Here is a 16,135-nt window from a genome sequence, read left to right as displayed (position 1 = left end):
TAGATCATTTTCGTCGCTACTATTTTTGTTGATAATAAAAGATTAAGATAATACAACATCGCCTCAGTAAAAAATTTGTTATTCATAGAGATTTGATGATGATGTTGATGTTATTTATTATTTATTCATAAAGTATGTAACACGTTAAAAATCAGTTCACATAACTTTTACGGCTACTTTATGTTTGTTAACATTCGAGAATGCCGCAGGAGAAAGTTATGAAAAATATTTTATAGCCTTCAACTTAACAACTCTCGTTTATCTCAAACCTTATACCTGCAAAATTCCTATATAATATTGAATACGTGAACGAACATTCTTCATTTCTGAATACCCGACCCAAAGTGTCATAAGCATTTATGCGAATTTCCGATAACTTCTTGTAACATCAATGAATACAAAATAGTTCTTTAACAAACATAAATATTATGTAAATAAATTCCCAGACCTTATCTGTTTGGTAATTGTACTCTCTCTCTTACCTCCATCATACGTTGAAATAGATATAAATAGAGATCAATATTGAATTCAAGTTTCACACTTTGCGTATAGAATATAACGGGCGGGTAATTTTTTCCTACAATGTAATGTCATGAAAGGTATCTTTATATTTGTTCTATGATGTCTTTGGTAGTAATTTAAATGTAGATCGGTTTCTCTCTACTGCTTTGATATTATGTAATTAACGTATCGATCACCTCATAAATATTCAGTTTTATGTAGCCCATATCAACCTGTCAAATCTAACAAATTTTATTAGGAATCATTTTAATACAATCGTCTCAAGTACTTAATCAAGCTCTTTTATTACCCTATCTACAACCCTGATGCATTTCATAATTTTCTTTCAGCTAACAATATACGCCGGCTACGCAGTGATGGCTTTTCTTGCATCGTTTGCCATATCACTTGCATTCGAAGCGCCAGCAGTGCGTCTGTTGAAAATCATCAACGGCGGAGGACGAAGAAAAATGTCATCAGATGAACAACATTAAAACCACCTGCAAAATTAATAAACGTAGACGTAAACGAAGGATCGTGTTTAGCATACATATACTTGTCTTTGCCTTTCTCGACAGACTTTTATTAAAATGACAGAGACAAAATATAAATAAACATGTTTGTAGCTACGTTTATTAATATGTGGAAACGAGGTTAAGCATCGTCGAACTTTAAACTATGCGCTATAACGAAATTCCATACCATAGTACTGCTCTGACGACACAACGTTGCCTCTTTGTAAAAGCTTTATTTAGTTATAGTAGTTATTTAAACGTTGCAAACTTGGTTTTGCGTTCTTTCAAATTCTTAAGATTACAAAAGTATATAGTACTTCAATATAATCAAGATATTCTTGGCGTCCAATATCCCGCAGTGTCTCAAGACGAAAGTCTTCAACCAGTGTGTTGCCAGTGATGTCATATGGATCCGAAACGTGGTCGCTAAATATGTTCCTCATAAGAAGGCTCAAAGTCGCTCAGCGGGCGATGGAGAGGGCAATGCTCGGTATTTCCTTGCCTGATAGAGTAAGAAATGAGGAGATCCGTAGGAAAACCAGGGTGACCGAGATTTCTCGAAGGATCGTTGAAGTGACAATGGGCAGGGCACATAGTTCGAAGGACCGATGGCCGATGGGGCGGAAAGGTTCTCGAGTGGCGACCGCGTACCGGGCGCCGCAGCGTTGGCAGACCCCTACGCGGTGGACCGACGATCTGGTCCGGGTCGCGGGATGCGTGCTGCGCAGGACCGATCGTCGTGGAAAGCATTAGGGCAGGCTTATGCAGCAGTGGGCGTCCGTGAGCTGATATGATGATGATGATATAGTTACCATGTTTATGCCAGAGATAATCCAACTATAGATAAGAAATCAATATAAAGTTTAGTCATTAAAGAATTTTATGAATAGTATTTATATATTTTTGAAATATTACAAAACAGGGCTACATTCATGCCGACAGTACTGAAATGTATTGTAACATTTGGAAAGACATCTAAAGTTCCGATGTATTTTTGTATGTGATAATTGACTTAAAAATGTAAAACCCAATATAATTATAATATATATATAATTAAGGTTGACGATGCAAATATTTAATAAGGTTATTTCAAAATTTTATTTTTGTCTATAAATCGTACCAAGCCCAGTTACAAGCAAACATTAAAGTCAAAGTTACCCCTAGCTATTGTACCGATAGAGTTATAGCATCACCGTGCAAAACTAAGTACATACGGGGTATATTCCCTGGCTTCCATTACTCAAACTCATTAAGTTATACAAGTAGACATTGAGTTTACAGTCACAGGAAACTTTGACCTATTAAATAATTAAAGCCTCAAAGGCAAGTTAATGACTTAGTTCATTTATTCGGTCATTAAATTATTCAAATACTTTTACTTATAACTTTTAATCGCATAAATTTTTGTTACCCAAATATTTGTGTTCTATTTTGTGTAATTATTGTAGTCATAAGAGTTGTAAGATGATATTCCATGACTTATAAGCATTGGTACGAGTAAGTTTTCTTATTGTGACCTTATATTGTATGAATATATGTAAATATCATTATTATAGTATACATAAATAAAATAGTTTGAATTTCTAGTCGTTAATTGTTTTTCATTTATTGCTATCTCTTTATTCCAGTATCTAAAACTTTAATGAACTCTTGCCTAAAAATAACTATGTTTAAATTTTCTTAATAGATAAAAAATAATAGCAACTTTAGTAACTTTACTATAGACACCAATGTGAAAAAAAAGGTTTATAACTATCATAAAAGTGACAACGAATAGACTTAGAGTTGCCAGATAACATAAACTTTCCAAACAATGGTCACGTAATTTATTTTTTATTTAAAATAAGATCTCTTTTATTGAAAAAAAATAAAATATGCTAATACCAATATTAATTCGCCGCTTTATAAGATAACCTTGCGAGTTAGGGACTTTTTTAAAATTTATTCCGGAACAAAATCATAAATCGGACCTTGAACCTTGACTTATTATAATTTGTATCATTTTTAATCGACTTCAACGAAGAAGAAGGTTTACAATTCGAATGTATTTTTTTATGTAAGTCACCTTAGAAATTTTTACTGGGTTCGGCCAATTTCGATTATTCCCTTTTTTAATCGAAAGGTGGTGCTTGCAAATGTAGATCAAATTCAAATCGAACAGCACGTGTTCTATCAAGATCCGTGTTTACTTGACTGTTTTTCATCTACCTACGTTGTATAATTAAATCTCTTAATCGATCTAATTAAAGTCGGCTGTTTTTCGTTTGCAAGCAAACACAATTATTAGGAACAAATGTTGTAGCTGTATTTTATTTTTAACCGACTTCAAAAAAGGAGGAGGTTACTCAATTCGCCTGTATATGTTCGGGGATAACTTCCCCGTTTATTAACCGATTTTGATAATTCTTTTTTTGTTGAAAAGGTGATATTTTAAGTATGGTACCATGATAAGGAAACCAGGATCTGATAACGGAATTCTAGCGAAATCGAGGGAAACCCTCGGAAATCGTAGTGACGACTAGTGCGTTTGTTATTTTTTTTCGTCAACTTACGTTGTACTCATATTACTTGTCGATGTAATTGAAGTCTTTTTTTTTTTCGTTTGCGAGAAAACACGATTATGTACAAGTTATACAATATTTGAAATTAAAGTATAGTTTCTTTTTATGAATTTTACTACTTACTTTTTTATAATATACAAATAATTTCACACATAAGTAAAACCTAAGGTAAATAATTTCATACATACGGTTGAAAGTGGTATAAAATTATTATATTAGTTTGCTTTCAAAGTTTTTTCACACGTAAGCGTGGTTTTGTTTGTTAAATAAAAAGTTGAGTGTTTATTTTGTCCAATTAATTCTCTTTATCCAGCGGACTGACATTGTAAACAAAACCGATACAATTAATCATTCTCATATAATTAAACTGCTGTTACCCTGTATTTTTTTTAAATATAAATCAAACCGTTCTGCCATAAATATTTGGAAAAATAACCTCTTAAATATTATCGTTGAAACAAATTTTATATTAAAACATGTTTTATTTTTGTTGATACTAATAAAAAAAGATGCATACTTTTTAAACAGAAGATGGACTGGTTTTAACTTTTTGACATTCTGTATATTAGGTTTCGTCTCTACATTTCTACATTCGTTTTTGTGTGGCGTTAAAATAACTACAGAGCAAAAGTTTTCTAGTGTGAATTGGCGGTTCAGAATTGCACAGGTTTTAAAAAAAAATCTCTTTAGAATCGAATAAAAGATGAATCTTAAAAAGTTTTTTAACGGTACTAGTCCTAGTTCGTACATAGTTGATATATGATTTATTTATTTCATATATTGATATATTATATTTCGTCGTAAAGATAAATCGTGGATTCTCTTGGATTTCCTCAAATTTAACACATTGATTTATTAAACGCCCATACTTTTACCACAATGATAAATAAATCAATATATAAATTACGATCAGTGGCAATTCATGACAATTTCGATACTTTTTCATTTTCTCTTAATATCTATACAAATATCTCATAAGCGCATCCAAACAAATATAGCCAAGAGATTGAAGACCTAGTGGCTGAACCCAATATTATCGCAGAAACCAAAGCAGCGCGACTTCGCTGGCTCGGCCACGTAGTAAGGATGGGAGACGATCGCGCAGCGAAGAGAGCGTACTTGGGGAAATCTGACGGTTGTAGGCCCGTGGGGCGCCCCAAGTACCGCTGGGAGGACGAGGTAGAGAAAGACCTGCGTGAGCTGGTGACAGTGGACTGGCGCGAGATAGCTCCAGACCGGGACCGCTGGAGACTTTTGGTGTCGGAGGCCAAGATCCACTTCGGGTCGCTGAGCCAGAGGAGTAAGTAAGTAAGTAAGTAAACAAATATAAAAAGTTTTAAGGATGTAAGGATGTTCACATATATGAACATAGGTTTATCGCCTTTTAAGCGCTCTTTGTTAATTTAACTAAGGGAATATTAAATATTTTACTCCAGTTGATTCAGGAGCTTTTTGACAAAAAATAAAAAGTGAAGCGTATTTTTACCAAACAATTGCCACAATTATCTTTACAAAACGAAATATATGCAAAAAAAAATCACATATATAAGTACTTTTTTAAATATTGTGTGGCTTAGTTTTATGTACGTGTGTGTTGGACCATGCATATTACATGGAATTATATTTGATAAAATAATATTGAATAAATAAATAAATAAATAAAATAATTTTAAAATCTAATAGTACTACTACGATACAATCTTTTAACTTAAAATTGTTTGATCGTAGGGTAAATGACCTTCCTCATTATATAATTTCAAAATATTCTAAATAGATAGATATAAGTGGATGTGAGAATTTCTTAAATATAATGTGAAAAGATATTTTTTATTGCTTTGAATTTAATAGACAGTAGTTTCGTCTCCGTTATTTATAAAAATAAATATATCTACGTATATTTCATTCGCTGATTGTCGATACCTGGGCTGAAATATAATAAATAGTAACATGGTTACGCTGACAGGTACGTCACGTAATTGTATTATTTCAACCAATACAAGTGGGAGTACTGGAATTATCTAATGCAGGGGTAAGCAAGCCGCGGCCCGTGTAGAGATGCGCCCCGAATAGAGATTTTGTGCGGTGGTCAATTTTATTATAATAAGGCACACCAAAATTCAATACTTGTACCATCAAGTCTTATAATTTTCTATCATTCTGTGCTTTTGGCCCGAATATCGATTTTTCAAAATTTTGCGGCCCTCTACTAAAAAAGGTTGCCAACCCCTGACCTAATATGTACGAGTAGAGATCTGCTTGCTCGATATTTATGTCAGTTATAATTGTATCTCGCTAATCGTGATACAAAATTGTTTTGTACCTATTAAATTAAACATTGTTGCAAACTATACGAATTGTTTGACGTCGTGTTTTAAATGTAAATCGAAAAGCTCGTGTATTTTCGAACGTCAGATATAATTTATGGAAAATTAAACTTTTGGAATCCGATTTAAAAAAGTTTATCGCTATATGAAGGATTTAAATAATTAAAAATGAAAAGTGGCGCACAAACGAATTTAATTTGAGTTACTTTTCATTTTAATAATTAAAACGCACATCAAGGGGTATTAAAAAGAAATTTCGTATATTATATTACTTACAAAAAATACGTAATAAGTCGTTCGTGGTGGTAAGAGATTACGTGGAGTAAGCTTAAGCCTAGGTATAATTACGGCAGTCTTTTTCACCCATGTTTAGCTTATAGCTTACTTATGTTTTTTTCATATTATTTAGGAACAAGCAGTTATAGACATCTATCTATCAATGCTATTTGCTGTGTGGTTACGGCAGTAAGAATATAGCCACCCTCTCTCAATACGCGTCATCAAAGATTACTGATTATATCTCGATCAAATTTAAAGCTAATTACAAGACAAGCATCAGCTTTCAATTAAAACAAAAATCATCAAAATCGGTGTACCCAGTGAAAATTTATGCGGTATAATACAAATGTAGATCGACGGAAAAATATGACCCAGGTACCTTATTACTTGAAGAGTACTCGTTAAATCTCAATTTAATTTAAATGGGACCACATGACACGCATCTCATCACCTTTTGATTAAAAAAGAATCATCGAAATCGGTCCATCCAGTCAAAAATTCTGAGGAGATACATAAAAAATATATTGTTAATAAAAAGGCTAATATTGTAAACAAAAAGGCTAATTAAAAACTTTTCTTTCTTTCAAAAAAAAGTACAGACGAATAGAGAACCTTCCCCTTTTTTGAAAGTCGATTAATAAAAGTAATACGCGCGCAATGCAAGTCGAAACCTGTCCTGCCCGTCGTTGCGGCGGACGTGACGTTAACTAAAGTTTCAAGGTCACTCACCGACACCGATTGAGTGAGTAAATAAAGATCCGTATCCGTATAAGCGGATCTTGACACTTAATATCCCTATCCGTATCCGCGGATCTTGACACTAAATATCCGTATCCGGATCCGTATTGGTGGATATACATTTTTTAAGATCCGGCACATCACTAAAATAAATATAGTATTAAAATATCTCTTCACAACAATTTATGTTTGATATCATCATCATTACAGCCAAAAATAACGTGAACTCATGTGTTTTGCCCATAGTCACCACGCTGGGCAGGCGGGTTGGTGACCGCAGTACTGGCTTTGTCGCACCGAAAACGCTGCTGCCCGTCTTCGGCCTGTGTATTTCAAAGCCAGCAGTTGGATGGTTATCCCGCCATCGGTCGGCTTCTTAAGTTCCAAGGTGGTTGTGGAACCTTGTTATCCCTTAGTCGCCTCTTACGACACCCACGGGAAGAGAGGGGGTGGCTAAATTCTTTAGTGCCGTAGCCACATAGCATGTTTGATATACTATTAAAAAATAAACAAACTTATATAAAAAATAAACGGTTAAAAGGCCTTTTTGATACTTCAAAGGTTTTATGTTCTTATAAAAACTCTTTCAGTGATAAACAAAGATATAAATTTCTGCCTACTGTGATGCAAAAAGATAATTTCCAATCATTGAACTATTATTACTAATGTATAGTAATAATAACTCAATGTTTCCAATCTATCCCATTAAATCTTTTATATGAATTGAAAGAAAATTGTTTTAGTTAGAAAGATATTTTAAGAAAGTAATATGCTTGAACTGCGTCGATATTAGTCTGTTCTAAGTCTCAGACTAATCCGCTACAAATCCAATAACGGGCGCTAAGATTCTCCATGAATTCAAAATAGGTAGTTGTTTTATTTGTTTAGTCGAGCTAATCGTGTTAGTTGATTTAATACTCATTAATGCTTTTACTTTATTTTTTTTTATTAACTATAAGCAAATAGATTTTATCAAATAATATAATGGTTATAATGGGTGTTTCAGACGTAAGGTCCAAGGTAAACATTAAATTAAGACACCAATTGTGATGAAATAAAGAATGAACACGTATAAGGAATAACGAAGAAGATAGCGAGGTAATTGTTTTGTGACTTTGTCAATGTAAAAAATATATACATATAATCATTATTTAAAGACAAAATCTTATTTAAAATATACAGGGTGACAAACGACATAAATGTTTTTATGACAATGTAAGAACAGTTTTTAGAGCTGTAATTATTGATTGCAAAAAATAAAAACAAACAGAACGAACATCAAATGCATGATAATAATGTGAATATTGGAATTATGAAAACATCATAGCACTTAAACATTTCACTTCATGTTAACTATTTGCTTGAAAAGTATTTTGCCTGGAAATTGTGAGGTTTTCGTTACGAAAACGTGAAATAAGAGTTGTTAACTACTTAAACTATTAACATTTATAAAGGTAACATAACAACAAAAACGAAATACTATAGAAAAACAATTTTGCGAAATAATATAACGCCAGCTTTCAACAATAAATCCCATTACGTTTCTATTCATTACAACCTAAACTAAACTTACGACAGTACTGTTTTTTTTTTGTACGATAAATTCGCACAGCCGCTATTTATATTGCGACAATTTTTAAGTCTTCATCATGATTTGATTCTGTATATCGCCTTTAAATTTTATATATTTTTTATTGTATCAACTATAATTAAGACAATTATTAAAAATAATATAATTGAAGAACATCCCACATTTTTATATTAGTTACGGGGAAGGATGCACAGGGAAAAATCCTCGCACTACAGAGATGTGTGGCGACTTAACCAACTCATTGGAGATCGGATGTGAATAAGATGCTAAGGGCGAGTAACCGCACGTTTATTTATGTAGTGACTACTCTTGAATTATTTTTCACATTAGTTACTTTGATGATCTTTCTAGCGTAGTTAAGGAACTCGTTCCTCGCACCATCATCTCTCATAATGAAATTGATATTATCAGAAGTTATGTTTATACCAATGCTCATTTTCAGATTATATCTTGATATAATAAATTTAGGACATTCGCATAAAAATGTGTATTACATTCTCGTTAGTGTTATCATCGCAATCGCACGCATCACCCCTGTACCCACACGACACACGACAGTACTGTCATGATTCAGGAAATCAAAATATCGGAAATCAGGTAGAAATGACCTCAAAGTAGACAGAGGTCATTAGAATATACTTAGGTACGTTAGAAAGAATTAATTGTTTTTAAAAGTTCTCATTTTTATTCTACGTTTATTATTCTTTTTAACCGACTTCTAAAAAAGGAGGAGGTTCTCAATTCGACTGTATTTTTTTTTTATGTATGTTACATCAGAACTTTTGCCCGTGTGGACCGATTTCGACAAATTTTCTTTTAATCGAAAGGTGGTATGTGCCAATTGGTCCCATTTAAATTTATTTGAGATCTAACAACTACTTTTCGAGCTATATCTAATAATGCGTTTTTACTTGACGCTTTTTTCGTCGAACTACGTTGTATTATACCGCATAACTTTCTATTGGATGTACCGATGTTGATAATTCTTTTTTTGTTGGAAAGGGGATATCCCAAGTTTTGTACCATGATAAGGAAACCAGGATCTGATGATGGAATCCCAGAGAAATTGATGAAAATTCTTGAAAATCCGCAATAACTTTTTACTGGGTATACCGATTTTGATACTTCTTTTTTTGTTGGAAAGAAGATATCCTTAGTTTAATGCCATGATAAGGAAACCAGGATCTGATAATGGAATCCCAGAGAAATCGAGGGAACTTCTTGAAAATCCGCAATAACTTTTTACTGGGTGTACCGATTTTAATAATTTTTAATTTAATCGAAAGCTGATATTTGTCATGTGGTCACATATAAATTTCATTGAGATCTGATAACCACTTTTTGAGTAATCTTTGATAACGCGCTGTTACTTGAGTATTTTTTCGTCGATCTACGTTGTATTACTCGTCAATGTAATTGAAGTCGGTTTTTTTTTTCGTTTGCGAGCAAACACAATTATTTGAATATTTTGAACGTAGAATATGTTGTTTATGTTATACGTTACGTTGTTTTATGTACAATTTTTATGAAAATTACGAAGTCGTTGCACAAAAAATAAGTTTTTTACTATTAGAATACATAAATAAATATCATATAATATAAACATTTTTGAATAAAAATGTTTAGAATTCCTAATGTGTGGGTAACACAAAAATAAAAATCGTACATATTAAAAATAGTATGGTGTCGTCTACTGACAAAGATTTTCATTGTAATATGAAATTTTGAATAGTTACGGTTCTCTGTAAAGAACTCACTATAGACGGCGCCACGGTTCGCTTAAACCGAAAATAAAAGTCATCATATCAAAAATTTCGCTCTAGCGGGTATATCGTTCCATAGCTTAATTGGCTAGAGCGCCGACACGGTCAGTCGGAGACGCGGGTTCGAATCCCGCTGGAGCGGTCAATTTTTGATATGATATTCAAAAATGTTTAGAATTCCTAATGTGTGGGTAACACAAAAATAAAAATCGTACATATCATATAATATAAATACACGGTCGTCTGTTCCTATGGTAAGCAACGTAATACTTGTATAACAAGTGACAGCGGACTGTCATAACTATATTTTTTTGATAAATATACATAGCCATAATACATATATAAATACAAATATTACACCCAGACTCAGGCGGGAATCGAACCCGCAACCCGCGGGACAGAAAGCACGGCCACTACAAACTGCGCCAACGGGCTTGTCTAGAATGAATACTTATAACAATAAATTTCGTTATTTAATGAACAGTGAGCTCAAGCTGAGATTTGTGGTCTATTTGTCTTTAATTATATTTTAGATTTATATTATTCTGTTTAGTTGCTATAAACATACACAAGCACAAGAAATAGTATCAAAACAACAACTATAAGCAATATAAATTTAATAAATAATTCCTTTAAAATAATAAGTACCAGATAAATGAGTACGAATCTTTGTACTCATTTACAGATAATATATCTAATATAAGTGCAGCAAAATGTATACAAGACGGATGGAACGGAGCCAGCAAAAAATGTGTGACGTAGCGTTTTTAACTTTTTTACACCTGCTACCAAACTTTAGTACTCGTAAATCTTTAGAACTTTTAATTAATCTTCTAAACAATATTCACAGGCGAATAATTGCTGATTTGCTTCCATTGGGATACTTACAAACTGAAGGCATTCCATTAACTTTTATTTTCAACGACAATATATACAGAGTGTTCGACTCCTAACTACGGTCCTTCAAATATTCGGTAAGTGTTACAGATCAGTTCCACGCGAAAAAAAAATCTAGCTCATTTTTAAATTTGACTTCGTTTAAATAGACAAGCTAATTTGATAGACTTGTTTCGCATGATACATTCCGTGTGTGCGTAAGCACGACTATAGTTTACAATTAAAAACATTTTGCGAGAAAAACTATTCGTTCCCATATGTATCCGGCAGTTTGTATTAATATTTTACTTTATTGACGTTTTTAGGGCTACGAAAAAATGTATTGGACGGTTATGCAGAAGTAGGTTGCCAGAGTAGCTTTTATATTTAAACAGACTAATGCCGAGTTGCACGAAACAAAATTAAAATTTAAGTAGAGATTAAACTAATTTAATCACAAGAATTTCATACAATTCTTGCGATTAAATTAGTTTAATCACTACTTAAATTTTAATTTCGTTTCGTGCAACTCGGCGTAAGTAAATTTTTTTAGAGCTATGCCACGAATTCTTGACGGAGACCCCATTCCGGGGACCCTGATGATTTGAAGCCAGGTTTATCCCTCGGTCGTAGACAAAATAAGTTTGGTAACCCCTGATTTACACGATAATAAACCTATACAGATAAATAAAATTGGATTGTCTGTTTGTAATATTAAAAGAACCGCTTTATACTAAATGCATATGATACACGGTACATATACCAAAATAACATTTTTTTTATAATTTTTGTCTGTTTGTCCGTCTTTTGTTCCAGCTTATCTCGGAAACGGACCGATTTTGACAGGGTATTCAGTGGCAGATACCTGATGTAGCAAGGAGTAACTTAGCCTACTTTTATTTTATAAATTTATTTATTTTATATCTCCACGCGGACGAAGACGCGGGCACAGCTAGTATATATATATATATATGTACCACTGGTGAACTATTTATACTATGTAATCTTCTTTTGTACGTAGTAAACATAAGTAAAAGTAATCGTCTATCAAATATTTAATTATTGACTTATACGTAACTGTCAAAAACTATGTGGCTACAAAGTTTCAACTAATACAACTTATATAAGCTACTAGGTATGCGACGGAAAGTCAATAATTGAAAACGGTTGTCCATCTATTGAAGAGATAACAAAATACTCGCTTCGTACTTATACTGTTGCAACGAGATATGGCTTGAATTTCCTACAGTTTCGATTAACCACACGTCCCGAACTACGAGAGTTTACGATAAAGTACGACAAACGTGTTGCCAGATTGAAAAATGAAACTATCAATTCGAACGTACAATTATTTTCACAAATAATTTTCACGAAGAATGTTCTGGTGTACTTACTGACGAACGTTCCATTGAAGCCTACATTTTGGGGTTAAATAATCGCTCGAAACAGGAATCTCTAGTGGGTTTTCCCACTGAGATTATATTTCGGTGAGATTATTTAAAGCAAACGATCAGGAATAGAAAAGGACAGCGTGTAGCATTAAGCTCCGACTATTAAAATAATACACGCATTTGTGTAGTAGTGAAAAGTTTGATTTATTAAAAAAAATAAGCTATGGTATCGAAAAACTTATAATAATAATAGATCTTCCATTTACCAGCTTGATACCTAGTACCTACCTTACCTAGTAGATACCTTTGATACAAACCCTCTTAAACGAGAACCCTCGAAACTGCAAGTCACAAAATTAATTAATTAATGGCAAATATCTTTTAACTGAAAATGAATACCTACTTACCTTTTTTACAAAATCCGTTTAATGTTGTAAAAATAAAACACTCAAATTAAAATTTAAAAAAAATACGAAAAATTATTACGATTTTGAATCAAAATCAAGATAATTTTAATTGAAAAAGTTACAGGCATAGAGTAACAGGAAGGTAATGTTACTTTCTAAGGTGATTTCGTTAAAATTATTCTAAGAGATGTATGAGGTACCTACATAGTATACTTTTATGTTTTGTGTAAAATAAAATTAGTTTTAAAATTAATTTGAAAAAATTGTTATAAAATAATGATGAATGCATTGAAAAAAAAAAACAATGAAACTTTGAAGCCTATTTGAACAAAGCTATTTTGATTTTGATTAATTATAACAAAACATAGATGTAGTTAAAACTATTTTAAAAAGTAGGAATAATATAAATATGGTCATCATTCTCTCCATACATACTGAACTAATTCACCCTAATATACATTATGCTGCTTGGTCGTCAATACATATGACCTACTTGGAGATAGGCGGCAAGTAATACCCTGAATACCCTGATATACAGAGGCAGAAAGTTACTGGATTTTGCGATAAGAGATAACAACGGAGCGCTAATGAAAGGAACTTTGCACAAAGGAGTCCTATATCTCGACAGTATGTGTTAGCCTAAATGACGCGGACATTATTGATTATCAACTGTTAAAGTAATTTACATATATAAATTTATTTCTAAAAAACGAGTAAATAAACATTTAATTTTTAAAGGCTCTCTAGTTTAATATTACAGGTTCACAAAAACTAATAAATTTCTTATATATATAATCTAACATCTTCATCGTCATATTACTGCAATATTATTCTTCTCAAGTAACTGAACCAGTGACATTATTTTTGTTCTATTGTTTAATTTTTATAGTATGTCGTTATAAAATTATTATTTTTTAATATGGTTCCTAACTATATGAACACTGTTATTAATAGGAAAAACAGCATGTACATTTTGAAATCAAATACTTCACAACATTGTGATTAAATTAAATTAAACTAAATGAAAATAAAAACCAACCAAATTAAATCAGATATTACAATAATATTACGACACGATCGTATGACGAAGAATTTCTATACTAAACTAGTAAAAAACAACCATTGTAAATTTATTGATCAACCATGGACCATTGACAAACCACTGTGAAACGATTGCAAGTTTTTTAATCGCGAGCTTTTGGAGCTTCCAGCGTGTGGTAAGAATATATATTTATAATATACAATATGTATTTCCTTTTGTTTGTAATATTTCTTGTTTTACATTCTTCTTTGCAATACTTTCATGTTTTTTTTTAAAATATAATCAGGATTATTATTAGGCTGAAGTGAGTGAAGTGAGAAAAAAAAATAAAGAAAAATCTGTAAAGGATAAAACATGTTTTTTATCGTGTTTTCTAAACAAAAAACGTATTGCTATAACTATTTTAATTTTGTTACAAATTCAAAATATTGTGTGAAATTCTAAAGAACAAGAAAAGCAAATTAGGCGAGTAATCATGTCTCTAAATGTATCATTCAAATCGTTGATTAGAGCTAGAAGTAATGGGTCGTTATCTATGCGTGTTGGGAGACGTTGATGAATGTACGGCTTCTCTATCCGTGGACATTATCACATCTCGTCTTCGCTAACATACATTTGCATAATTTAATACGAATATTAAATTGTATTTATAGGGCCACATTAACAAGATTATTATTATTTAACGTTTAATTTTAATTTTAGGTTTTTGTAAAGTTACCTTTATTAATAACGCTGCCCGGACAGACTTCGTCTGTCAAAAGTTAATAGTAAAAATATATTTTTTTTAGTATTAAAACCTTCCGTAGGCCTTAAAGAACATACAATAAAAACTAAATTAGCCAAATTGGTCGAACCATTCTCAAGTTATGCGCTTAGCAACATTCATTTATATTTATATAGATGTGTATTAGATTATATATTTGTTAATTTTTTTTTTTGGATGTATAGTGTAACTTTTGAAAAATATTTTTTGTCTCTTTAGAGAACAAAATTTATTTTATTAGAATTAAAATGTTCAACTAATGTATAAAATATTTTTACCAAGACAATTTGAGTAACCATGTTATATTGTGCACAGGAACTATGATTGTACGTAGAATCTATTTAATTAGAGATTCTTGAATTTAATCTAATTTTGTTGGTCTTTGTGCATCCTATGTAATTTATATAGTAACTGGTATATGATGGAGTAATTTAACATTTACTATTGGATCTCTTGAGTTATAACTCATTTAGCTTAACTCATATTTAATGTAATGATCTTGTGACACAAGCAGGAGTCAGATCCTCCAACAATAATAATGGACAAAATAAAATAATCTCTTGGACACAGGTCTCCACAAGTTCGCATCAAAAATGGCGTGAACTCTTGTGTTTTGCCCATAGTCACCACGCTGGGCAGGCGGGTTGGTGACCGCAGGGCTGGCTTTGTCGCACCGAAGACGCTGCTGCCCGTCTTCGGCCAGTATATTTCAAAGCCAGCAGTTGGATGGTTATCCCGCCATCGGTCGCCTATATAAGTTCCAAGATTGTAGTGGAACTGTATTATCTCTTAGTCGCCTCTTACGACACCCACGGGAAGAGAGGGGGTGGCTGTATTCTTATTACCGTAATCACGCAGCACTTTTTTAAGTTGTAATAATGATTGTTAGCCCTCGGGTACTGATGAATACTTGCACTCTGTCTGAGGCCCAGCACTCTCTCACTCCTTCACAGCGATCTCGATCACCCCAATCTCTTGATATGTTTATTGAAGCATACGTTTCATATGTTACATGTTAAAATGGTTACGTTTCAGGAAACTAATACAAAGGCATTTGGTAGTATTTTGTGCTTGGAATGGAAAAAATTAAGTAAGTTAATGATGAATGAGATTTTAAGACCGACAACGTATCCGCAACTCCTTCAATGGTGCAGATGTTCTTGGGCAGCAGTAACCACTTGACATCAGATGTTTCTGTCGGCTTGTTTGCCCTGCTTTATTGCATTAAAAAAAATGAAAATTTTGCTCATATTTTTACAACTAAGTTAAAACGTATAAATTTCTAAAGTTGACTTATTAAAAATTATACTTTTGTTACAAAAGTTGCCTGCTTTTTATTTTTTAAAAAGTAAATAAATAGCTGAAAAAGGAATTTACATAGAAA

General features: G+C 32.3%; 1 protein-coding gene across 1 annotated transcript in view; it reads left to right on the top strand.

Moving 5' to 3' along the window:
• Positions 1 to 995, top strand: part of LOC123661809 (nose resistant to fluoxetine protein 6-like) — a 51,036-nt gene extending 50,041 nt beyond the window's left edge. Inside the window, exon 12 of the mRNA XM_045596752.1 lies at positions 852 to 995. Within this exon, the coding sequence (XP_045452708.1) occupies positions 852 to 995 (144 nt within the window). The remainder of the gene's footprint in view (positions 1 to 851) is intronic.
• The last annotated feature ends 15,140 nt before the right edge of the window (positions 996 to 16,135 follow it).

Source organism: Melitaea cinxia, chromosome 2 (genome assembly GCF_905220565.1).
Source record: "Melitaea cinxia chromosome 2, ilMelCinx1.1, whole genome shotgun sequence".
Lineage (NCBI taxonomy): Eukaryota > Metazoa > Arthropoda > Insecta > Lepidoptera > Nymphalidae > Melitaea > Melitaea cinxia.
This window is presented reverse-complemented; position numbering and strand designations above follow the sequence as displayed.